This window comes from Sander lucioperca, chromosome 1 (assembly GCF_008315115.2).
Source record: "Sander lucioperca isolate FBNREF2018 chromosome 1, SLUC_FBN_1.2, whole genome shotgun sequence".
Lineage (NCBI taxonomy): Eukaryota > Metazoa > Chordata > Actinopteri > Perciformes > Percidae > Sander > Sander lucioperca.
In genome coordinates this window covers 8769018-8794730 of record NC_050173.1, presented here as the reverse complement: position 1 = coordinate 8794730, position 25713 = coordinate 8769018, and the positions used below count along the sequence as shown (strand labels likewise).

General features: G+C 41.7%; 1 protein-coding gene across 4 annotated transcripts in view; it reads right to left on the bottom strand.

The window, feature by feature from the left end:
* The window catches only part of unc5c (unc-5 netrin receptor C), a 133929-nt gene extending 110062 nt beyond the window's left edge, over positions 1 to 23867 (bottom strand). For all 4 annotated transcript variants that reach the window (XR_004898536.1, XM_031277962.2, XM_031277963.2 and 1 more), the window contains exon 1: positions 23255 to 23867. Coding sequence is in view for 3 of the 4 variants with exons in the window: in XM_031277962.2 (XP_031133822.1) it covers positions 23255 to 23372 (118 nt within the window). In the remaining variant the exon portion in view is untranslated. The remainder of the gene's footprint in view (positions 1 to 23254) is intronic.
* Between the last annotated feature and the right edge of the window lie 1846 nt (positions 23868 to 25713).

The following is a 25713-nucleotide window of genomic DNA, read 5'->3' as shown; positions in this document are numbered from 1 at the left end:
AGTTAGTAAATACAAGATTATCTCAAAGAATGTGTGAGTTCTAAGTAAAGGAGGAAAAAAATGCATCCGCGCTTGAAATTCAAGTTTTAGGTATGGTGTATTCAGGATGTCCTTGGGAAATTTTCAAATTCCAGATTTTCTTGACATGTTGGACACGAGTGAATAAAAATGTGCCATTCATCATTCAAAACTCTATCTGAGCCTCTTTCTTTTTTTACAATTCCCCAAACCAAATGCCATTTCATTTCACATGTGTTGTTAAAAATGAATAAGAAGTTATTCATCTCTTGTCACACTATTTTTAGGTTTTCAATAAGGAGGTTGTCATTGTTGCTCAAGTTAGGAATTCTGCCCAGGGAGTTGGATACTGCACAGGTCCAACAATCACTGTGGTTTGCTTGCCCAGATGTGACTGCATTCTGTCCCTGTTCCCCTGGATACAATGAGGCACAGACAGACTCATTTACTCTGTCTACACTGCTGAGCCTATGCAGATGTGACACGGACTGCTGACGATCTAGCACAAAGCATACATAACTTACAGTAAATGAGGGTGAAAAGTCTATATTCATTTGGCTGATTCACTGAACTGGATGAAACAAGTATTTCGGTGTCTGCTTTCATCAAGGTGTAAAACATGAGATGAGCGCAAAGTAGACTAGGGAGGGGAATATACTGTATATATTTGAGATGGAAACTTGACTCTAGTTTATAATATATAACAGCTCTGTGAGCCAAAAACTAACAGTATGATTTAACTGGAAAAGGCAAAATACTTGCTTAAACTTTAATTTCCCCGCTAAAATGTGAGAAATCTCAGGTTTAAAATCAAGCAAAAAGAAAAATACCTTCTGATTTCAAAAATATACATCAGTCTCTCTTCTCACGCCACTGTGCATTAATTTGAAACCAGAGGAAAACAAGAGGCATCAGTGGAAATGGTGAGGGAGACAAGAGTGCCATTTATCCTTCCACCTACAGGTTAATTGACAAGATAATTACAAGACTGAGGGGACGGATGAAAACCAGCAGTCAGGGGCGCATGCATGCCTGTACATTTTTAAGGCAGAAGGGTAAATGGGTTCTTGAACATGTGCACATGTTTTGAAGTGCAATTCATTATGCTGGCAGCTGTATTTGTTTATTTGTAATGAGTAACTTACATGTGTCAGTTTTTTCATGGGAAACTTGGCTCCAACCAAGATACTTTTGTCAGTTTCCCTAACAAACATGCCAGCAGTCTCTAACACAGTGGCCGGGCTGGCCAAATTGTTTCATAAAAACATTGTGAGAACACAATCAGATGATGAGACCAGAAACCAACCAGAAAAGTAAAATTGCTAACTTGAAAATGGAAAGTTATTAGTTTTGTGCATAGTGCCGATGCCAAATGAAAGAAGCCTGCAAAATTATGCATTTAATATTACAGAAATAAAATAACTGATTTCTGTAAATGCATCCACTGCAATGTAGCTACAATAGCAACAATGTTCCGTCAAGCCTTTGTTAAGTTAGTTTTAAAAGTTTGTTATGTTACTGACCAAAGCAATGTTACATGTAAAAGCTACACAGATATCAAGTTATTTTTGTAAGAAGATAAGAAAAACTTGTAAGATGACTTTAAGTTTTCACATGCATTGTATTTATCTTCAGCAATAAAAACTTTAATTAGGGCTTGTGCATTCTTGTTTTATTTGATTCCTCTCAATTGTTGGCACCTGTAGTGTAATTTCAATAACTTGTGTTTTTTTGCTGTTAATTCATTTAAGATGATTGACAGTTATGGGCCCTGTGATTGGCTGACAGGTCTTCTCCAAGCAGACAAGTAAATAATACACATGGTGTATTTTTCCATTGCAACACTTGAGATTGAGATTTTCTCTTTAGTCAACCTTATTTCACAAATTTTAACATAATACTTATGGTTTGTGCGTTATTTAAAATGAGTCTGTGGCCCTGTTCTGCATTTCAAAGATTAGTAGTGTTTATCTTCTGCAAAACACATACTCAATGGTCCCTAAAATACCCTGAGATATTACTGTAAAGCTCAGGTAATGTTGTATACAAGAGGGTCCTCAGAGAATTAGCATAAGTCTAGTACAAAGAACTGAATGATAAATGTGGCAATACATGTAGCGGAATGAGACTTTTTTTCAAGCATTGTTCAGAACAACCAGACTTCTGAGTCTAGCCAAGAGGATGTCAGTGAGTCATTCATTTTGCCCCCAGGGACTACATTCAAGCTTTCTCATCTCTGCGATCCATTCTCTCGGTGTCCCTCTCTTTCTCTCTGGTGTTACGGCTTTCTTCATCCCTTGTTCAACAGCTGTGGAGCAGGGTTAGGGTCAAGGGAATCTCTCACACACACACACACACACACACACACACACAGAAGGTTGTGCTACTGTTAGGCTTGAATGCAGCTGAGGGTGTGGAGGTGCAGGGCTGGGTTTTCCCATGCCAATGCTCAACTGCTGGCTGTATTTGAAACTGTGGGGAGACCTCCACTGCCCTTTGGATCCCTCCCCTGGCCCCCGGCCCAGAGGCTGTGTCTTCTCTCCTGCTGGGACACTCAATAGTGTGTGTGTGTGTGTGTGTGTGTGTGTGTGTGTGTGTGTGTGTGTGTGTGTGTGTGTGTGTGTGTGTGTGCGTGCATTAATGACCAATCTCAGAAGGGGTTCTGTCATTCAGCCACCAGCCTCAACATTGCGGGCCGCCAGCCTCTTGCCCAGGGCAAGTCATCCATCTTTAAAAGACAAACTGTGATCTTTCCCTTCACCCTAAAAACTCTACTTGTTTCCCTAATGCTTCATTTTTCTTCAAGCCCCCAATTCATTTTATGAAAGTAACTGTCTTGGTAAATATATCTTTCTGCCAGTTTGTCTCCCTCCTTCTGTGTTTCAGGCTCACAAAATTGCTGTTTGCCTTGCTCTGTCCCTCCCTCCTTCCGTCCTTGCCGACATTTATCCACTCCCAGGGTTTGTGTAGGACATCTCCTGCAGAGGGAGTTGAAAGCATTCCTCTACCTCCCCTGTCATCATGGCTTATTTAATAACTATCCCAATAAAGTCAACAACAAGGCCCACGATGCAACCCCCCTTTCCACTGTGGGCCCCCAACCCTCGCCCTCAGGTCTGATGAATGGGGCCATCAGGCGTGCCAGCTGCCCCGGAGGTGAGCAGGCTGCCCCTGCCGGGCAGCTAGGCCACCGAGCCAGAGGGAGGAAGTGGAGCAGAGTAGAGAGGGGCAGGGCAGGGCCTGAATGCCAGAACTCACACTAGCAAAAGCTTGGACAGAAAGAACTAGTGGAAATATGGAGAAACGCAGGGAGTGCCGGTGAAGCAGAGGGGTGCAGGATGCACATGCAAACAGGGGGCCAGCCTGGGCGCCAGCAACACAGTGGGCAGTATGGATACACTCACAACATGTTTTGCTCACTGCTTGCTCATGACTTTCCACTTCTCTTGACAACAGTTGTTCCATATTCTACTAGGCAGTACGTTCACTTTGGAAAGCTCAGGGGGAAAAAATTGAAGAAATTCAACTCAAAAAATCTGCATTTGTTAAATGTGTTTTGCATTAATTAGACAAATGTAAATCTTGTAAATGTATCATGGTGATACCTAAGGAGCATACTGTGCACCAGAAGCTGATATAAGCCTCTTACTGTATGTAGTATTGTAGGTGCATAAATTACATTGTGTATGGTATATTTTTTTATTTGGTATAACACGTTTAGGTTTGTGCATGTACTGTATGTGTGAGACAGAACCAGGGAAAAGAGGGTAAGAGAGGAGACACACTATGAAGCCACATTGTGAATCCTTAATTAGGCAAACAAACATTGGAACGCATATGAATTAATCTGCAAGGCCACACTCATAAATTAAGAATAGGTCGATAATTAGAGTGGGCTACACATGGTCATACAGAACAAACACATATTAGTGACAACTGCCCAACAGCTGGTTTAACGCTTAAACACACCTGTTTAGAAAACATGATGAGCGTTGGTTATTGGCAGGCCAAAGCTGTTTCCATACCTGACATAATTCTTGACTCTGTCCAGTTAACAGCATACGCGATCCCCTCACATCCACTCCTGCCAAATAGCTAGCCATGCCCTCTATTCATTACACGGCAGTCTCCCTGTGCCACTCGTATAGCTGCTGCCAGCCTTGGGTCTGTTGTGCAGACATACAGAGATGGTAAATTGGTCAAAGCAACAAAGCTGGCTAAGAGAAATCTTGACAGAGTGAGAAAAGAGCAGAAGCTGAATGTTTCCCCATCGCACATAGATCTTAAAGTGAAAGAGAAAGACATCCAAGATGAGGGACTGTTGTCCAACTGGGATTGAGCATCAAGCCTGCCTAAGACATATGGCTGAGGCACAATATCGACATCCACAACACCATTTTTCTTAATCTAAGCTTCTAGGGAGAGACTGGTTAGATTTACTCAAGGATAGTTTGCCCGCTAGAGTCTTCAGACTACCACTACCTTTGATTTGCTGTGGAGTTGCTGCTATATTCCCTAGCAGCCGCTGGGTTAGCTGCTTTCCTACCTGTTAAAAAAATCTTTTATCTCCATCCAGCTTACTTTCTCTCTTTGCGTTCCCATACCTCGCCACCGGGGAAATCTTTATTTTCGTATCCAAGCAAACATTTTTATAAATGCAAACATGCTCTCTGAAGACAGCTTCAGAGCTGAGACCTGCCCTGTACCTGAAAGAGTAGTAGCATGTCTCTCCTGGCCCCAGCCCTCTGAGTAAGCACAGCTGTGTTGAATATTTCCCTCACTCCTCAGTTCATTTGAGGGTGATCTGAGCCCAGTTAGCCCCCAGGACATGGAGCGGTAAACAGGCCTGACTATCAAAGCAAACCACCCTAGTCAGAAAGACTGGAATATGAGCCTTTGACCACTGAAGCTGTGGATGCAGGCAGTTGGCAGCTGGGTGGAGCTCAAAGGCTCCCTGACTGCAGCTGACTTGACCTAGTGCTTACAGGATGAGAAAAAATAAGATTCCCTTAATCATCAGTGGGCAGCACAAGGATTGTATGTCCACTGTAGCCATTACTGTAATCACTGTATACTCTAAGTGGGAAATAGCTTTAACTAACTTAATAATCACCCTGGCACTAAGTGATTATACATTGAAACATTCAAATTGTTTTTCCCCACAAACTCTTTAAAAGAAAACACTATTGCTAACTCTTTTTTTAAGTATCATGGGCACATATCTTCAACATTTAATAATATAAAATATATATATGAACGAGCAGCGAACGGTAGTAAGAACTAATTTAATGACATTCTGAAAATCTTAATGTTTTTGATCAGATCCATCTGTCTGGCAAATGCTTTCAGATATGTACAGAACCTGCTCAAAGTCACTGTCAAATGCCCAAAAAATGCACTCTCTATGGAACCTCTAATATCTAGGGATATAAGCAAGATCCATCTCTTACTCTCCGATTTCAATGTGCATAAAATCAAGGCAATTGGCAAGAGATGGAAATCATAAAGGGCAAGTATGGTGGTGCAGCATGGTTATTAAAAAAGTGAGAGAGCTGAGGGTCATTGAGAAGAAGTAAAAGTTCTGTATCAGAACTCGAAACTCCAGATCGATAGGCACAGCTCTTCCATCTGGCTCCAGTCATCTTAAGGTTAGTCATTTGGCTGAGGCTTGACCACACAAGTCACTCATTGAGGAAAAAAGACAAACAACAGCTTTAATGGCCCAGCATTCACGTGGCAAAGAGACCGAGGAAGCAGGCAGCGAGGCACCAATGCGGCCATACTGTGACTGCCCACATCCTTAGTTTGACCCATCACCTAAACACAGACTTGTACGTCAGGGGAAATGACTGGATGCATTTAGCTCTCCTCATCACAGAGTACTATTCATCTTCAGGAAATACCATACTCTGTGAGATGTGTTTAACTCAAGAGCGTCAGAGGAGACAGAGTTAATGTCCTAACCACTAGACTCTTGTTGGTTTTGAAGAGAAGTCAGTGGAAACAAAACTGCAGTTTTTCTGTATCTACATTTTCGTATCTCCATTTAGTGTACAGTTGAGAAGCACACACCCCAGGTCATCATCGCACTCTCATATTATCTCATTATAGCGTGCAGGAGGCCACAGCCCTGGGACCGGTCTTCACCTGGGTCAAGTTCAGTCAACCTCTATAAATGTCTCTCTGCCCGCAGCTGCATAATTTGGCTGCATTATTGGAGGGCTAATGCTAATTAATGCTAACAGGTCAATCAGAGCCTACCTAGAGTAAACAAAGATTACGTTCAGAGAATTTACTATATGTTCCACCAGTCTGACACACAACTGGAAACATCATTTGTCAGCACAATCACAGTCAATTCTTTTCACACATGGAGCGTTAAAGAAACACATGTTTGATATATAAGCGTCTGCTTTTGTAAGTTGTTGAAAAGTATGGAGTAAAAAAAAAGAAAAAATCACATGGAAACACTGAGTTCATGTATTTCTTTCACACACAGCTGGGCATGTTTTGCTGAGTATGTCACCAAAATTAGCAGTGATGTCAATGATGGATGTCCCTCTGCAGGCCGTACTTCTGAACCTCCTTTGGAGTGTTTCAACTTTCATCTGGAATAGACTTCATTTACAGACTGACTGTTTAACCACAGTCATTGTGAGACAGGATACTTTTAAAAAGGCTCTAAGGGTTGAAATCCCTTTCATGTCAAAGAATGACAAGAGTGGTAGAGCAAAAGAAGGGAATATTTTACGGGAACGGATGAAAAAACATAAAAGTGTGAGGGGGCACTTAAGATCCACTGTCTTATGTATCCCTCTAGACCTGACCGATTCCACTCTTCACTGTGCTCGGCTCAATATCCTTTCATTTCTCTGGTATTTACAATGCAATTTCTGCAGACGACTAAACAAGATCTTCTTTCCAGCTCAAGTGGCATTTTCTTTAAGAATGGGCACAAAAAGCTACAAAAAAACTAAAGAGAGAGTGACCGAGAGAGAAAGACTGGATATGTGTGTGTTCTTGGTAAGCTCCTCAGAGGTGGTTGAGGGCTGTGAAAGGCCACATTGTTGATGTCAAGGCCAGTCAGCATCAAAGGGCTGATTCAGGTTGTGAGAGCAGTCTCTCTTGCTTTCTCTCTACACACACACACACACACACACACACACACACACACACACACACACACACATACACACTGTTCCACTCAGCACCCTGAAGACCCCCAAAACAACATGGTTTACTGTTCCTCTTCACAGCCAGAGGACAATCTTTGGAATTGACGTGTAAACTTAGAGTGAGGTCAAGGGGCACAAAGTAACATGGTTCAGTGTGTGTGAGTTCTTATTCCCCTGAATTCCACTTGACTGAAATATCTCCCATAGCTCAAACATATCATTCATGAATGATGTGTTGTCTTCGGTAATGTTAGAGAACAATTTTTTCTTATAGTAACCTCACATCAACTCTGCATGAGCACAAATGGTTGTGTGTTGGGTATGTAAATTATATTGTTCACAAAATTCTTTCCATTCCATTCAAACCAAGGAGTAGGAAAAACTGCAGGACTTATTGGGAGCTTTAATTACACCCACCAAAATGCATTATACTGGTGACATCTGTGTGTGTGCGTGTGTGTGTGCACGTTTGTAAGAGTGTATGGTGGTATTAGTGTGTGAATTAGTAAAGTCAGACATCAGGAGCTGTGCCACCGTGTCAGGATGAGATTTAACGAGCTTTAATAACAAGCTTTAATGAGCTTAATTAGGAATCCATGAGATCCCCATGGAAACGCCTCAACCCCACAGAACCCGGCGCCGGGTCTAAGGAGCTTTCAATTGGATTACTGTGGCTAATGTCACTGAGGCACAACAGTAAAAATAAGCAGAGCGCTAGAAGAGAGGGGATCAGGTGGGAAAAACACAGGATGGGTGTCAGAGAAGGAACATTGGCAGTGAGGGAATACCTGCTGAGGGACGATGGAAGAGAGGAGGGATAACCAGCAGAACCAGTAGGATTAGTGTCGCTCAGAGATTTGGCTTGTGCACAGTAGACACAGGACGAGTCCCTACCTCTACACCTTTTTCACTCCAGTGATAATTGTGCTTCCAAACATAAATAACCCCTTCATAGGCTCGCACTTATTTTGTTTGACATTGTTCCCAAACTTCTTGTCCCTTAAATCTTTATAAAACAAAAAAAATAGGTGGAAATGTTAAATATTTGTAACAAATCCCAAATGAAAGTAAAAACAATGTTGTGGGACCTGCTTCTAGTTTCATAAATGCCTTATTAGTAGGGAAAGGACAATGAAATATCATGAAATAAGAGACAGAAAATAGGTACAGGTGGCATTTTGATAATGTAATCTTGTTGCAAATCGAAGTGGTTGTTAGAAATGCACTTTCATTTGCATGTTCTTTTTCCGACTTTTGGAAATCTCCTTTAAACTGGTGCAACATTTTCAAACTAATTTCTTTCAACCCTTTCCTCCTTCTGTCTCTCCAGAATCAGTTTGCCTTGCGTTGACCACAGGGAGGTTGTGTAAAGTGCAGTCCGACAATGACGGAGTGACCTTTCAGATAAGCATGATAAAGCTGACCATCCCAGCTCTTCCTTGTTCTTCCCCTGTTGCGTGTGCACACAGACAGACATACACACAAAAAAATGTGAGCGTGCACGCACACGGAGGTGAACACATGGGCATATCTGATGACCTGCTCTCTGACAAGTCCTCCCTGAGGGATTTTTACACATGCACACACACACTGGTCTGGATCATGGGTGTCATCTGGCAGGTAGGGTATCACTGGACCCTGAAAGCTAGGAATATGGGGGGGGGGGGCCTTTCGTGGTTATGTAGAGGTCAAAGAGCTCTCTCGGACAACACAGTGTGCATCTATACATCGTCAGCCTTGGGCTGGGCTATGCGGGGAGGTCATCTTTCAAAATCTATCAGCAGCATTCTCGCTATATATATATATATATAGTTTGTTCGCTTCCAAGGACTCTTTGAGATGCCCTGCTGCGGTGGGAAGAGTCTGGGGCTCATCATTATAAATCAGCCTGTCAGTCCAATTTTAAAGAGCTTCTCCATGGATTCAAACTGAAGTCTCAATTAGTGAGGCCAGAGAAAATGGTTGCTTACATGAAAACACACAGCAAATCAACACAACAACCCCTTTTATCACCCTCTCAGTCCGTTTGTTCTCCACATATCTTCCTCTCCACTCTGGCCTCTCATCGATAATGTCTTTGAGGAGCACAGGTATGTATATTGTTCATTACATCTACATCTCCTGAGTCCTCACCCCTTATCTGCAGCATAATGTGAAAATTCACAGAGATATATTTCTTTAACCTTGCATAGGTCTGCATAGGTCAAGGGAGATTAGTGGCGAGGAGAGGAGCAGAGAAAAAGCTCTTCTTATCACACTGTGGTCTCTGGCAAGGAGCAGGACTGCTGACAGTACACAGATAGCAGGCGGTGGGATATGCCAAAGGCAGAAACAGAAACAGGGCCACACAGCAGGAGTGCCCAGAAAGGCACTGATTAGAAGGCAAATAGGCAGATACAGAGGCTGACAACAGAGCTTTAAAATCAAAAGACAGAATTTCACAACACGCATTCACACACACACACACACACACACACACACACACACACACACACACACACACACGTAGACGCAGGCGATGGTTTCATTTCATGTCAGCCTTGAGGGAGGGCTGAACTACTCGCCACATCATCCTCTTCTCGATCGCTCTGTTCTTGGCCCGCTGCACGCCTCCGGGGCCAGAGAAGGCAGCGATTAACGACAACAGGGAGAGTGTGTATAAGTGTGTAAGTGTGTGTAAGGTCTGATCGTTAGAGCGGCCAACTTGTGTAATACAATTACAGAGGCTGCAGAGAAACTGCTAATGTGCACGCAGGCAGCTCTGTCAGATGGATCAGGTATTGAGTTTTCGATGCTTAATTCACTTTCCAGCACACACATGGGTGCATTAGTTAGATTAGAGAAGCGGGAGGGGACAGGAGGTGGGGTTGGTCTACCGCCGAGCCGGGCAGATTTGTTTAGTGGTGGCTGTCAATTACAACCCTGACCCTTGCACTAAATGGCTGCTCGTCCAGCGGAAAAAAGGAAAGTAGACAAAAGCCAGACATAATTGGTAAAGACATGGCCATTTGCTGCGGAAGATAACAAGTGGCATGTTGTGGAGTAAACAATGGTTAAAACACTGTGCATAATGCTACACCAATAAAACATAGTGCTGGGGCCTGAAAAGGCAATGTGACCATCAGGCAACAAGGCCAGTGATGGCTGGGTACTTAAAAATATGAAATGGAAGACAAATGATTCAATTTGCTCTTTTGAAAAGTCTTGTGCAATTTCAGAGACTGATTTTGGATGCAAATATTTTAAAATGACTTAGCTCTTTTTACTCTTTACGGATTGCCTTGTGCAACATAAAAAAAAAGGATTTTACAAATAAGGCCATAAGATATCTAGGTTTTATTTATAGTTGTATTTATACAATATTACAGTAAGTATTTCAATAGTACTTTCATCTTACATATGTAAGAGTTATTTTGTTTAAATCTTAAACCTTTCACTTCAGGACATCTTTTGTAGATTAGACTTAGCCTATATAAAATTCACTGTAGTAATACAGCATATTATATGAGATAGATAAATAAGTCATAATCAAATAGATTTTAAAGTATTTTAGAGAAAAAACTACGGTAGATTTTAAATCTTTGACATATTGTGGATAAAACGCATATCTGCATCTGGGCCATATTTCTATTGTTTTACAAATCACTTATAAAAGCCAAAAAAAGTAGTTATTGCTGGAGAGTATGCTATATATATATTCCTCCCTTTACAAATAAACACATTCCTTGATGTGTCCGTGCATCTATGCAGAGCCTTCATAGCTGTTTTTCGCTAAAGCTGGAGCCACTCATCTCAATGGTCTAGACTCAGCAAGACACAATCATAATGCTAGTTAGAGAATAAGTATAACTGTTCCAGAGACGATAAATAAATTAAATCTCACAGCAGCTCTTTCTCTCCAGTAGCTAAATGGGCAGCAGGACAGGGCCGCAATTTCCACAGTAAACACCTCCCTCCCATGTAAACACATATAATCACAACAAGATGGCCAATGCAGCTCAGCTCGTAATTGTATCACTGAAGTGAGATGAGTGAGTTTTAGGGGGAGGGGGAGGCATTATTGCTGTTTGCAGCTGATTAAATTAAAATGTCTGCTTCACTCCCAAGAGACCACCCCGATACAAAGGACATAGTTTGTCTGCATGTAACTAGGGCCACACAGTAACAAATATTTTGTAAACCATACAAAAACTCTTTGTAGGCTCTGACAGTATTTTCTTCCATTTGACACCCAACTTCTTCTAACAGTCAGTCAGAGAAGAGAGCCAGAGGGAAAGGAAGAGTAAAGTTGGATGTGACAGGCTGAGCAGAGAAAACCTTTAACCACTGATCAATGTTAGACAGCTACATCCCCTCATTGTGACACATCCTTCAAAGAGCTGATCACTTTTGTCCTCCCGCTCGTCCAGCCCTTGTTACGTGCCTGTGTGTGTCGGAACAGCTTTGACCAATCCATTTGACTCCATGTCCACCGGCTTCAGACAGAGCAGCGTGTTAACAGAGTGACCGCTGACACTCCTTGGATTTGACATGCCCCATCGAAATTCCTCAGACAGTATACTGCATTCTCTCAAGCTCTTATTAAAACAAACTATGGCAAAAGAACCAAAATGGAAGCTACAGTGTAAATATTCCAGCTTCTCATGCCACTCGCCCTCAAATTCAATCAGTGTGGAAACAACTGCCAACAAGAAAAATGGCAGTCAAAACCCAAACCAGGTTGTGCTGGTATCTGGTGTTCCACAGAAAAGCAACACAATAAGGCTCAGATTACCCCGTCAAATTTCCCCAAGAAATTGCAGGAGGATGGAAATGTGCATGTTTGTGAGTTGGTAACGCTCAAAGCTGCCCAATCTCTACAACACATTGGTTTGTTAAACATTATTGTATTTGTTTACCAGATTTTTGCCTCTTTTCCATAAACAAAAAGCCACATAAAAGGAGCCCAGAATAGCTGTGGGTTAATGTGCCTGAATCCTGGATGCTCTCAGCCTGTTCATCCTGTGGGTAAAAGCCATGCAGCTTAGGAGTGGCTATCTCTGTCTCATTTTATTCCTTGTCTCCACCTCCTCTTCCTCTCCGACTCTTCCTTTGGCCGGTATCATTGCTTTTGTTGGCGAGGTCTCGGGCTAGAGCGGTCTGCTAAATAAAACATTTGGCATGGAAAAACAGTGATAACAAAAAATGTGGCTCGCAGAATGCTAGTGAGCCTTTGCAGACTTGTTAAAACATAAATACCATGATTTAGTAATGTGCAGCGTTCTAAATGCGATGGGTAAGGAATGTGTGCAGTAGGATTTAAATAAGCAGCTACTGAAGGAAACTCATCAGGAGGTATGATTTACCAGTGCGCTGCTCCTTCCTATACACAGCAGAGGTTACCCTGCGTTGCCCTCCCCCTCCATGTCTCTCCAGTGTAACCCCCTCTGCTTTTACCTGACGGATCATCTTACCTCACGTCAGCCTAAAAACCATGGGAACCCCTATGCATGGTGTGTCACCACTGAATTATCGGTTTCCGCTGCACATGCTCGAGCATATCTGCAGCAAGCCATTATGGTGTATCAGTTTACAGTTGGTGTGCTGATTCCAGTGCAGCTGGTGTACTGTATGGGGTCATAGTTTATTGAGGTCTGGAATTAGAGAAACAAGCCTGTCATCTTACTAAGCTTGGTCATTTTTTCCTAACTCAGATCTCATTTCTCCATTAACTTGACTGGGGGAGAGCAGTTTGACAAAAGCTTCCACTGTTACTGCCCACCAAACTGATGGGTAGGTTGGCATAATCCTTAGAAACTCCCAAAACTATTAATAATAAGAATACATCTTCACAAATCATTTATTATGATCGCTATTAATAATGGCAGTAGTAACACTAGCCATTTAATCTGTATCAATTGGTTTGAAAAGGTTTTCGTAATAAATGATTCATGTTGTGATAGTACTGAGGGTTTGTTCTAATCTGTAGGTAGCTCAGTGAGGTCTGATAGCAGCATACAGTCATGCCACAGTAAATGACTGTACCAATATTTTGGGTTCCATGCCTTAACGGATTGGGAGCATGGATGTAAAACAACAAACAAAAATTGTGTTCACTGTGGGAATTTCAAGATCTGTATTCCGTATACAAAATAGAGCCAATTCACACATTTGACCTGGTTAAGGAAAAACTCTTTTTTCTCTCTCTCTCTCTGCATTTCAGAGCATTCATCACAACAACATCCATTATTCACCTTCTGTCTATTGTTTGGTTAGCTCCTTGAAAGGAGCAAATGCACAGTTGAAAGCTTTCCTTTGCTGGCAATCCCTTACACAACTTGAAGATTTTGTTGTACGGTACATAATTCCTAGTGTATTAAAGTAGTATTTCAGCCAATGATGGCATGCATGCATGCACTGCACTACAGAAATTATGTGAATGTGACTTGACTTTGTTCAATCCTTTTATGTTAGAACATCATGTAGGACAAGCAGGGAATGACACATTGAGCTCATTAATATTTCTGACATTTACAGCAGTGAACTTTCAGAGCTACGCAGACTGCTTTCTGTCATTATCAACCTCATCTCCATAGTATTCATTAACCGAAAAATGCATATAAATCAAAGACAACAAGCCACTTATTTTCCATGTGGAACCCCCTAATTTGGCAAATTTTAAACGTAAGCAGCATCTTTTGTGTCCCTGATAGATTCCTTAAGAAGAAGAATACAGTACAGTTCGCCTTCTCTGGCAAGCACACAAATTGTAGCAGCTTCGACTGTGTGCTTTACATGTTAAGAGTCATAAAGTAACCCTTCACCATGGGGCTTCTGTCTGGGACCCATTTAAATGAGACCCATTGAGCCTGCCCCAGTTAAACAGTGTCTGCCAGTACTTAGGTCACCAAGGACTGATCGTGGAGATACAGCACACACACACACAGGCTCACAAACACACGCTGTACAAACACAGGAAAGTGCTGACACCCAACAGCAATCTCAAGTTGCAAACCATTACTGGACTCACAGTAACAAAGCCCAAAATGAAGAAAAGAGGTCACGCAGTGGAGTGTTTGGGTCGGTGCGTGTTTGGTGGTAGTGATGATGGTGGGGTTGGGCAGTTAACTCCACTCTGAAACTGACCTGACTGCGGAAACAATATGTTTTCCAAGATGCTGGTGATTGAATTCCACAGTGTTTGTTGAGACTTGTACAAAGTAATTACACAAAAACAGAAACAAACACCCATTCATCACATGCCTTCAACAGTCAAGCATGATTTCAATAGCATCATTTTTTAAAACAGACTCTTAACACACATTTTGACTTTTCTGTGCTCTTGTCAACAGAAGTACATGGAGGATGGGGGTTTAATCATACAACAGTGCATACCAATTGTGTAGCTTTAATTTAGCACCTCATTTAACTCAGTGAAAACAACACTTTACAGGCTGGCATTCTGACACACATTTAATGCTGCCCTCTGGTAATGGTCTGCTCTGTTTAAAAGTCTGTTTGGCAGCTCTGTAGATAACAGATGGAAGAAAAATGAGGGGAATTATGAGAAAGATTGATTTCCTGGGGATGAATGGTCTGGTATTCACACAGACTTATCTGAAACAGACTTTCTCGGACTCTGTTATTATTGAATAAACACACGTGCATACACACAGTTTACCACCATATGCAGACAAATAAGAACACGCACACGCACACACAACACTATGCTCATACAGAAAGCTAAGAAAACAGAAGCAGACTGAATTATGTGAGTCTGAAGGAAAATATTGTGTGAGGTGATAAGAGGTGAAAGGGTGCAGACTGTTAAGGACAAAAGTTTCTTTTCAAAAGAATATTACCTCTCATTCCCCAGATCTGAATATAGGTGGAAATAATCATTTCTTACAAAGTAAGCAAAAATGTGTAGTCTAATTATCCACCTTTTCCCATGCCTATTCTCTAATGTCTTGTAAAAATGTATTACTTTAGAAGAACAAGAACAAGAACAAGCATTGTCCTTCAAGCCCATCTCAAAGGAACCATAATGTAAACCAGAGCCTATAACTTCTCTTGTGGCATCTCAAAGCAGACACAGGAATGGAGCAAGAAATGAAGGAGGGAGGGAGCAGGCAGATAAAGTCCCTCATTTGAGCCCCATAAAAAACAAGGAAGCACAAACATTTATCTGTGGCAAGGCTTTCATCGGATGCTTTAAGAGCACAGAAATAACAGAGAGCAAGATGCTGATAAAGTGGAGACAGGAAATGGGGAGCGTGGGTCTCCTGCTCTCATGTTTCAGCCAGGACTTGTGGTCCCATACCTGCCCCCCCTCCCTCCTTACCCCTCTCTCTGTTCTGCTGACATACATAGACCACAACCCTCCCCAACCAGACATTAGTGCAGCGTCTGGAAACCACCACCGCTCTTCACAATGCAGAGATGTGACACATTCAACAACAAAATGAAGTAAACGCAGGTACATAAAATGTGTATATGGATGTATCCACTTGAGGGTTTGACAAAATACACATCAGCTTCGCAAATAACTTATTATAGATGAATACTGTTCCTATTCTTCATGAGGGATTTTATACATTTGCTTTAGTCCAATTCCACTTGTGAGGCTCCGGCTCAGAGCACAAGTTAGGGCAAAGCCAGGATTAAGGGTTTAGCTTTGTCAATCAGAGTCAGAACAGAGGGGAAGATAGCAGCTAGATTTCCATTCTGGAGAGCAGGCTGGATTTTCATAGAGACATGAAAATTCAGGTGATTGCCAAAGCCCCCACACTGTGCGTGTGACTCAGGTGTTATGAGTCACCACTGATATCATCTCACTCATTACCGCCTCAGTGGTACGTTCGCCCTTCTCATCAGACCTGAACATATAGCCTGGCTTTAACATCAAAGGTGCCCCGGCGGCGGCAGAGCAGAGGATTGAAAGAGCACCTTGAGATGAAAATATTCGTGCTCAAGACTGATTTTAGAACAGTCTTTGAATCATCTCATCAGCTATCAAAGTGGCAATATCTTCATTTCTAATTGTTGGTTTATTTTATGTGGAGTTTTTACTATAACAAATTGCTGTTTTAATGCCTCTGTGTGCAGTTTGCAGGTATGTGACTTATGTACAGAATATATCTAGGTGAGATTAGCTTAGTTTCACTCTATTACTGGAGGGGGAATCAGCACTAGCTCTGGTTGAAGGCAGGGTAACGCCAGAAACAAACCGCACGGGGAAGCGCCGCGAATAGCCGCGAAGCTTAGATTTGTGCCTGATCACGCGCCTGGCTGTTCATACCAGACGTGCATTTCTCTGCGCAGGTCACAAAGCGACTCTTCTCCTCTCCACTCTACAGAATGTCTCTCTCTCTCTATCCCAGAGTGTGTGTGTGTGTGTGTGTGTGTGTGTGTGTGTGTGTGCGTGCGTGCGTCCGTCTCTCTCTCCGTGTGCTTGATCGCATGTCTCGCTGTAGACAGCCAAAATCACCATAAACCTGGGTATCCGGCTGCACTGTGGCCTTCCTGTATGAGATTACCTGCCTGGCTTGACACATTCACTCGCAGGAAAAATAGAGGAGTTGCCACAATGATCGCTGCAGCGCGCAGGCCAGCGCAGGCCAGCGCAGCCGCTCCGCGCCTGATCACAGCCGGTGTGGCTGGACAGAGTGGATAACATGGGCGCCGAAATGAATATAACGGCATTCGCAGCGTTTCCGCATGCGGTGTGTTTCCAGCATAACACTCTTTCCAATACCTTTACATTTTTTCCATCATTGTTTTCACAATTACATACAAAATTCTGATAAACACTATTCTGGAAGTACTAAATCCGACTACCAGCATCTCTTAAGCCCACTACTTAGTAGTTTGTTACCTTTGGACAGAGCCAACAGTTTCCCCCTGTTTCCAGTCTTTGTGCTAAGCTAACCACTGCTGGCAGTAGCTTCATAATTAGCAATCTTCTCATCTAATTAAAAAAAAGAGAGAATAACCGCTTTTACCAAAATGTCAAACTGTTCGTTTAAAACATCCCTCAATATTTGACCAGTGGTAATTTTTGGCCCCATAGACGTGCAACAACGGAGATAAACCAGGATTATATCACACCTTCAAACTGCATCCAGGGCATGTTCAGCCTAAATTTCTGGCCCACCGTCAGAGCTTCTATTATCTTGCTGTGCCATGTTAGGACTGTGCTTACTATGTAGTAGCAAGCAAGACTGCTCCATGCTGGGTTGAGGAACCAAGACTGCAGGGAACACAGTTAAAGGACATTGGGGAAATAAGAGCATTCCCACTGACTCTGCCTTTTACTGCTCATCAGCACTTCAAGCTTTTTATAGTGTCTGTGTGCATACATAAGAGTACCAGCATTCCAGCAGCATCTCAAATCCCCCCCTAACTCTGTTTATTTCGTACCCTAATCCTCTTTGCTTGGTAGAATAGCATGTATGGCAACAGTACAGGACATCCATTTTTGCTGTGTCCACAGATGATTACATCAGCTAAATTATGGTGACGATTATCACACAATTATATAACAAACATAAAGAAAAGTAGATGAATCATAAGGACTATATTACAAAACAATCAGGATGAGTAAATGTGAAGCAAAGAAAATACTCCGATAACCACCTATGATCTTTTAGTTACTCATACTCTCCTATTTACTTGTGTTTGTAGTGACATGTCCTTGACTGATTTCCTGTTAGGAACACAAAAATGTCAAAGGACATTAGTGGTTGAGCACCAGGGGGGGAGGCCATGATGCCAAATTAAAGGGCAAAAGTGGAGTGTGTACTTATACTCACTCATGATGTGCTCTGTCAGCCCTGCTGCTTATAATGGCATGGGAAGGGCCACTTAACTCGTAATCACTTCTCTCTCCCCCTTTGGCTCTGGTCCTCCTCTCTATCCCCCCTCAATCCCTGATTTTCTGACTGTCAGCTCTGATCTCTAATCATAAATGAACTGTAGATCAAGAGCAGGGACAGTGGTCCACACCCCCGTCCCCCTTGGCTGAGATCCTGTAATCACCTGGCTCTTGGCTAGTAAGAGGCCAACAAGCCTTTAAATGATTTAAATGACTGTACCTCTAATGCATCAGCCACCTCAACTTTGAAGAGCCATTTTCTGGCAGAGGATATATCACAGGTAGGAAATCAGGTCACCACCACCACCACCATCATCATCTCTACAATCATTATGCCCCATCTCATCCAGTAGCGTAATTGAAAGTGGGACCTATTTATACAATTATTTTCATTTGCTGTCCAAAGCCTAAAAAGCTAAACTTGTCACAATATGTCACAGTAATGTAAGCCCTGTGGTGCACTTTGACTCACCCTACTCTTACAAAAACTCTTAGCAAACACACACTATCTAGGTGGTGCAGTATACATTGTGTCGAGACACAGGTCAGCCATTCTGGCACAGGCCTGCATGTCAAGTGCTGCTACTTGTGCGGAGCTCTGCTAATGGACTGCTAATAGAAGTGAATGTTGCACTGTGAAGCTCCCCTGTAGTTGAGAGTGTCACACAGGGTGATTAATGACACACTCTCCTCTCCTGTCTGTCCCTGTCCTCGCTCCATCTCTCCCTCTCTCTCTCTCCTCCAACTTCCTCTCCTCTCCACTCCTTACCAATAATCTTTCTGTCCCATTTGCCTCTTTTGTGTCCTTGCGATCACCCTATTCTCACTCTCACCCTGCAACTATTTTCCTTTCCTTTTTATCTACTGCTCTGGGAGGAGGGGAGATGATAGAGATGACACAGGAATCTAAAATCAGTATAACACTCCCCAACAGTCAAGTTTTATTAGCAAAACTCTAGTTTCACAATGCCTACAAAATGAGAGCAACAAATAAAAATGGCAAGGACACCTCCAACAGAAACCTCATTAGGAAAGGAAAAAGGAAATAAATGCTTTTAGGTTTACTTCATACTGGTAGAGGCATCCTTCCACCAGGCTGGTTAAAGAGCATAAATACGCAGAATAAACACTCAAATAAACAATCAAATCTGGTGCATGGGTATTGGCAGCAAGACACCTAAACACCAGAAGCATTGTTGACACTGAGGTCATGTTTTCTGTATTGTTCCTGAGAGTTTTGTTGGTTTTAACAATCTGTGGAGGAATTCACATGTTGTCATTATTCACAAATTAAACAATGTTCTAAGGACTTTAGGCTATATTTATTTATACTCTAATATAGTACAAGAAGTTAGAATTTCGCCACCACAATTATATTAGTGTGGGGAATGCTCTGAAACAGAATTTTGAATTGAAAAGTTCAAGTGAAAAGTTAAATGATTTAGTAAAGTACAAATCTAAATAATCAGAATATTTCAAAGGCTTCTTTGTTGGTTGGTCAAACATTTCTGAGCCTGGTGGGTTTGCACCAAAAGGGGAGTCTGGACCCATGACCTCACTATTTCTAAAATCCTGGCTACAGTGACAGTATTTGCCTCCATCAGCACATCACAAGACATCCGCATCCATTAGAAGACTGCAGAACTGTTCCCAGCCCTAAAATAGCTTCATGTATATTTTTTGCCATCATAACAATAGTATATGCCATCGAGGGAAGCAGGGAAGCAAACTCAGCAGCCACTTTTCACAGTAATTATCACTCACTACCACGCTCCGTCTGTAGCTCAGCTAGCATCCAGCATGCACCTCTGCCCCCACTCAGCACTGTCAGACCATACTGTACACACTGTTTACTTTGCCCTCTTCCTTCACCTACACATAGGGGAGTGCGTTACTGAATCTTAATTCCCTTCAATTACATAAAATTCCTTGACTGTAAGTGTGTCATATTGCCATCTCATGGGTGCTGGCAAAGGGCTACATAGGGGTAATTTATAAGTAGAGCTCCTTACACACAATGTGCTCATTGTGCATACAGGCCCTGTTTATAGAATGACCGCAATGGTTGTAATGTTACCGGCCCCCGAGGAGCCAGTTGTCAGGCCGCAGAGAAGCTTGTTAGAATAATAATGATAGAAATAACATTCACGTTTACCTGCACTCTTAAAGCAGCGCTCAGATCAATCTGAAAGGGAGTGTTGCATGAGGAAAATAGCAATGTCTTACTGTGCACTGAGTCACAATATTTTAGAAACCGAAATGAAAAGAACCTTTAACTTTTCCCTCCAAAAACAATCCTCAGAGGACACATCATCAGAAAGTGGAGCAGAGACAGGAACATGGTAAACGAGGAAGAGAGAGACATAAGAGCAGCATTGTGGAAAAACTGAACTAATCCCAGGAAGGCCACTACCCTGGGCTGGACTTTATGCTTTTATCCAATGCATAACACAGAGATACAGTATAAACATGTCAGTGTTAAGGTATATTATTGGTCAGCCTTGAAGAAAAAAAATAAATAAATAATTTTTAAAAAACACATATACACACATATCCTCGTATTATCAACTCAAATATGTGAAACCAATAAAGAAAGTGTAGCTTTTCCCCTGTGATTCACTGTTCAGTCTGTTTGATGGACAATAAATTACTACTATTTCAGATTCACCCAGTAGAACTACAAACTGTTTTTACATTTACTTCTCCCAAAAAGGGAAAACAAAATGTTACATCTCTTGCAGTTTTTTCACATATCATCATGAGGAAGTATTCCACATATTCCCATAACAACTTGACATCCTCCATCAACTTTAAAAACAACATGCACACACACAGATACGGACACTGCACATACTGTACAGCTCTGCCGCTGTGCTGGAAATACCAAGAGTACATCTGTTCTTGCACCATGGGTTTCCAATCAAGCTACTGTCATCGAGCTCCCAGCTAACTTTCTGGCAGCTCCCAGCTTATATCTGTCTCAACCTGTCTCCTTTGTCAAGAGTTCAGCAGGTTAATGAGCACTCTCATTTCCCAGGGCTTACTTCTGTAGATGGGGTGCAGAGCAAGTCCTCTCAAAGGCAAAGCCAGGAATCAAAAATAAACCACAATAGCCAGATGAAATGTGCCTAAGTATACAAATATTGAAAATGTGTTCAAATGACTCCAAAACAAAAATATACAGGAAAGGAGTTGTTGAACGAGGAGCGCCTGGGTAAGTGAGCCACTTTAATCACCAGTAGTTTTACACTGAATAAGTGACTCTCCAGCGATTTGGGAATGTGTAGAGCTCATCAGAGCCCAAAAATAGCAGGGCCCATTAATTAGTCTCAAACAATGTTCTCCTGCTGTATCGACTTCTTAATGGACAGAGAAGGACCTTGTTCGTATTCCCATCTAGTCAATGACACAGAAGCTCTCTGGGGTTTTGGAATGGGTATTATGTCATCTCACCCTGCCCTTCAGAAACTGGACCTGTGCTGATTTTCATTCTTCCTCTTCCTCTTTTGCTCATTAACTATGTAGGAGTGAGATGAAGGTCTGGAGCAGCTAGATAAGGTGCTCCAGGTTGCCTGTCTAGGATATGTGCTTGGACCTCCAATTTAAGCTTGTGTTGCTCTTGCATGAGTAGCCTTAACTTTAAAAAAAAATGTATGTTAGATCATTGAAAAATCTGCTACTGTAAGCCTTTCCTTTGCAGAGGTCTGTCTGCAAACCGAGAATCTGCTCATTTCCTCCAATCTCATCATGTTTTTCAGCCATAGTTAATTGCAGAAAGAGCAGGCAGACCACCTACCTTAATTCCAGAGGCATACACTTCATCTGGCATTTGACACACATGCACAAACACATACTGAACATTCACCCTCACATAGATGGCCTCCTCCTAGCTCCCTTTGTTTGACAGACAATCCCACTCAAGAGAGAGAAGATTAAGTAAATGGCTTCAGGTGTTGGCATTATCTCAATGCTTTCCATAACTGACAGCTACTACGGTTTACAGAAAACATCTTTCAACAGACGAATCTACTCTGACGGAAAGACACACAGGTTTAAAAAAAAAAAGGCAAGGCTTATTGGTTGAAGTTGAATACAGTGAGAAATTAAAACAATGATTATATCTGAGGAAAAAATGAAAATTGCCTTTGAAACTCTACCACTCAGTATCTCAAACATACAGATTATTCAATCCTAATAAAGACCTGTCTTCTAAGCAAAGGTCAAGACTATAGCCTAAATAGCTTCACTGGACTTTAACTAGTCATCATTAAAGGATGAGCTTGTTTTCAAAGACTGGACATCTTATTTTGGAATGAAACTATTTATATGTACGTCAAAACAAGATTGCCCTAAGAATCAATCATTTTGTGCATTATTGTTTTAACCTGAAAACCCAGGAAAAAAAGCAAATGAATGCCTAATCAATCAAGCCTCTCATCTACTGTAGAAGGTTTTTATAGTGGGACCGGATGTCCACATAAAACTAAATTAATACAAGTAGGAACTGGGTCATGAGTCTGATTTTAAATTTTTGGTTAAAAAAATTTGGTTCATAATAATTACAGTAAAGAATGGTCTACATATTATATTTTACCTCCCGTAATATGATTTAGTTTAGGCCATTTTTACTGCAGTAAATCTATTTGTGTGCGACAATCTTTAAGGATTAATTTAGGTTAGATGTTTTAAAAAAAAGCAACCTAAATATGGGCTTGATTTCATTTTGATGGTATCTCGAAGCTCTATTGGAGCACAACAGCACTCTGTGATTTCTTTTCCGAGACAAATGGATGTGATAGTGGGACTGTTTCTGTTTACAAATGCCAGTTGTGGTTTACACAACTGAAATAAGCAACATTCAATCCCTTGAATTAAAGTGTGGTGGGGTTTTTTCATCATGGTTTTCCAGAGAAGGGTTCATTTGACTTCATGGTTTGCCATATCTTCATATTTAGCCAACATTATTGGGAGTTTATGACTATTAGGCCTTCTTTGCTTTTACACAGGATTAATGTATGCCTTAACCTCTTCAATAGCTGAGTGCCAAAAGGTGGGTTTTGTATTTTTTTCTACTAACAGTTTGAGTAAACTAACTTCAGTTGGTTCTTCCTGTCCACTCCAACCCTGATTTAGCCTATAGGAGTTTACACAACTTTTAGTAGAGTAAAGCCAAGTTTACAGGTCAAAAATATACTTTTAACTTTACCTTGAGCCACTCCGATATCCACCAGGAGAAAAAGCAAAAGCCAGGATACGGTCAGCATCTCAGCAGAGGATCTCGGCACTCTTCCTCTTTCTCTATCAGTTTGTGCACTGTACCCCATGATGAGGAGTCAAACTCCGCTCTGAGGCAAGTCCGAGTCACTGAGAAATTGCGCTCAAACACGCACTATTTGTCGCTCGTTGTGCGCTGAGGTCGAAATTGCACCCCTCAAAAACCCAGAGCGCAAAAATATGAACAAAATGGCTTTGCGGAAAAATATATCCAGCAGCGCTGTGTTTTTGCTGTCATATAAACTGTGACAGTTATTGGAACAAGAGGCGCGTGCATCGCCCTCCGTCAGGAAGGATGTTGCATTAAAATCTGTCCCCGTTTGCTTTTCCCTTGAATGGTTCACTTGGTTTGTCTAGAGGTGTGGATCGATGTCTTGATGGCAAATGCATGCTCTGATTAGTCGCACACACAAAATCAAAGTCGTCCGCTGAGTCCACTCTCTGTCGCACCTTTCACGCGTGCAGGCGAGTGTGTGTGAGCCGTATGTGCGTGCGCTGCGCCTCGCGCTCCACTGACGGGACCGAACCAGGGGAAGGAGCAGCAGTCTCTGCGGGCTACCTTGCTCCTCCAGCCAATCCAAGTGCTCCGGCAAGTGGCGGTGCTGTATCAAAACCTGGCCCGGACAGCAGCGAGGAATGGATGGCGTTTATGATTTTATATGATTAAAGGATGTCTGGGGTTCAATGTACATGTAAATCATTGAAGTCAGTGATGCCTACAGCTCTTAGTAGTAGTCTACTAATTCCTCCGTGGCTTAAAAAAATAATACATTTCAAAAAAGTATTTTAAATTTCGTTTAATTTGTTTATCTGCAATACACCTGAAACCATTTATGAGCCAGAGTCTCAACAAATAGAAAGGATAGGCCTATTTTATTTTTAAGTAAAGTATTTATTAGTGGACTATTGTGTTGTTAGTGGTGGAAGAAGCAGGCCTACTCAGATCCTTGTAAAGTACTACTACCACAATGTACAACTATGTAGGCCTACTGGTTCTGCAGTAAAATATCCCCTGTGACTGATATAGCGTATTATTATAAATGGCATTATTAGATTGTAAATACTGATGCATCAACGCATTTGAAGCAAGTTTTAACCAAAGTTAGTTTATCTCAGTGGTTCCCAACCTAGGGGTCAAGCCCCCTCCAATAGGTCGCAAGATAAAAGGAGGGGTCCTTAAATGATTAATGTGAGAGAAAAGAATACATATATTTGTAGCCTATTATTTTGTCTATAATCTTGGATATTTTTTATCTTAATTTTTTATGAAATATTGAATAATTTGACCTCTGTGGGTCCCAAGCTGTTTTTCAAATGTGACCATTTGAGAAGTTTAGAGGGAAAATGTCTCTTCTGTGGAACTCATAGACATCTGAAACATGACAAAGAGCCTTAACTAGACAGATTTTTAATAAGGAGTCACAAGACAAAGTAACCAGTAACTATAGCTGCCAAATAAATGTAGTGCAGTAAATATTTACCACTGAAATGTATTGCAATAGAAGTATTAAGTAGCGGGAAATGGAAATGGAGTACAAGTAGAGTACTTTTACATCAAAATGTTACTTAAGTACATTACTGGAGTACCTTTCCACCCCTGTGTATTGCAAACAGGTGCTTCCGTTTCCTGGTCTCTCTGTGTCTTTTGAGAACATAAATCGTCATTAATTTAGCACAGGCGCTGCAACAGGAAAGCATAATTTATCTGACTGAGCCCTGCACTCGCCCTTGTTTCTGTCACTCTAATTGTTATTTAGCAGTAGTAATAGCATGTCACAAAATCTGATCAATAATGACCTCAGCCACAGATACAGATACAGACACAGACACAGACACACAGACAGACAGACAGACAGACACACACACACACACATGACTTTTGCTTTGCCAGGGGAAATTTGTTTCAGTGATTCCGATAAAAGGCTGATGAGCAATTACATATGCATGACAGATGTCTATGCAATGCCCCTGATACTTCATGATTAATGGGAAATATGAGCTTGACAGTATCTCTGCACCAAAATGAAACGTGATAAACTTTTAAAATATGAATCTAATTTAAGAAGCGTGGTATTCTCCTCCCCTCTATCACCATTTCTTTTTTATATATATGGTGATGTCAATGGGCAGCTGTCTTCTTGCTGGCATTTCAATTTCAGTTAGGATGTTCAGGAAATTGCTTTTATTCTTGACTCAAACTCTTCTAGGATGGAAATGATAGCTGTAGTTTGGGTCTCCAAAATTACACTAATATATATTCTACACAATGCAGAGTGTGTTTAATAAGGAGCTTCTTTTGCCATTTCATGAAAGCATGGATTAAACAAGGTGCTGTAAATGTTCCTTAGGGAGGGTTGGTCCATGCTGACTCCATGGTGATGCATTCATGCT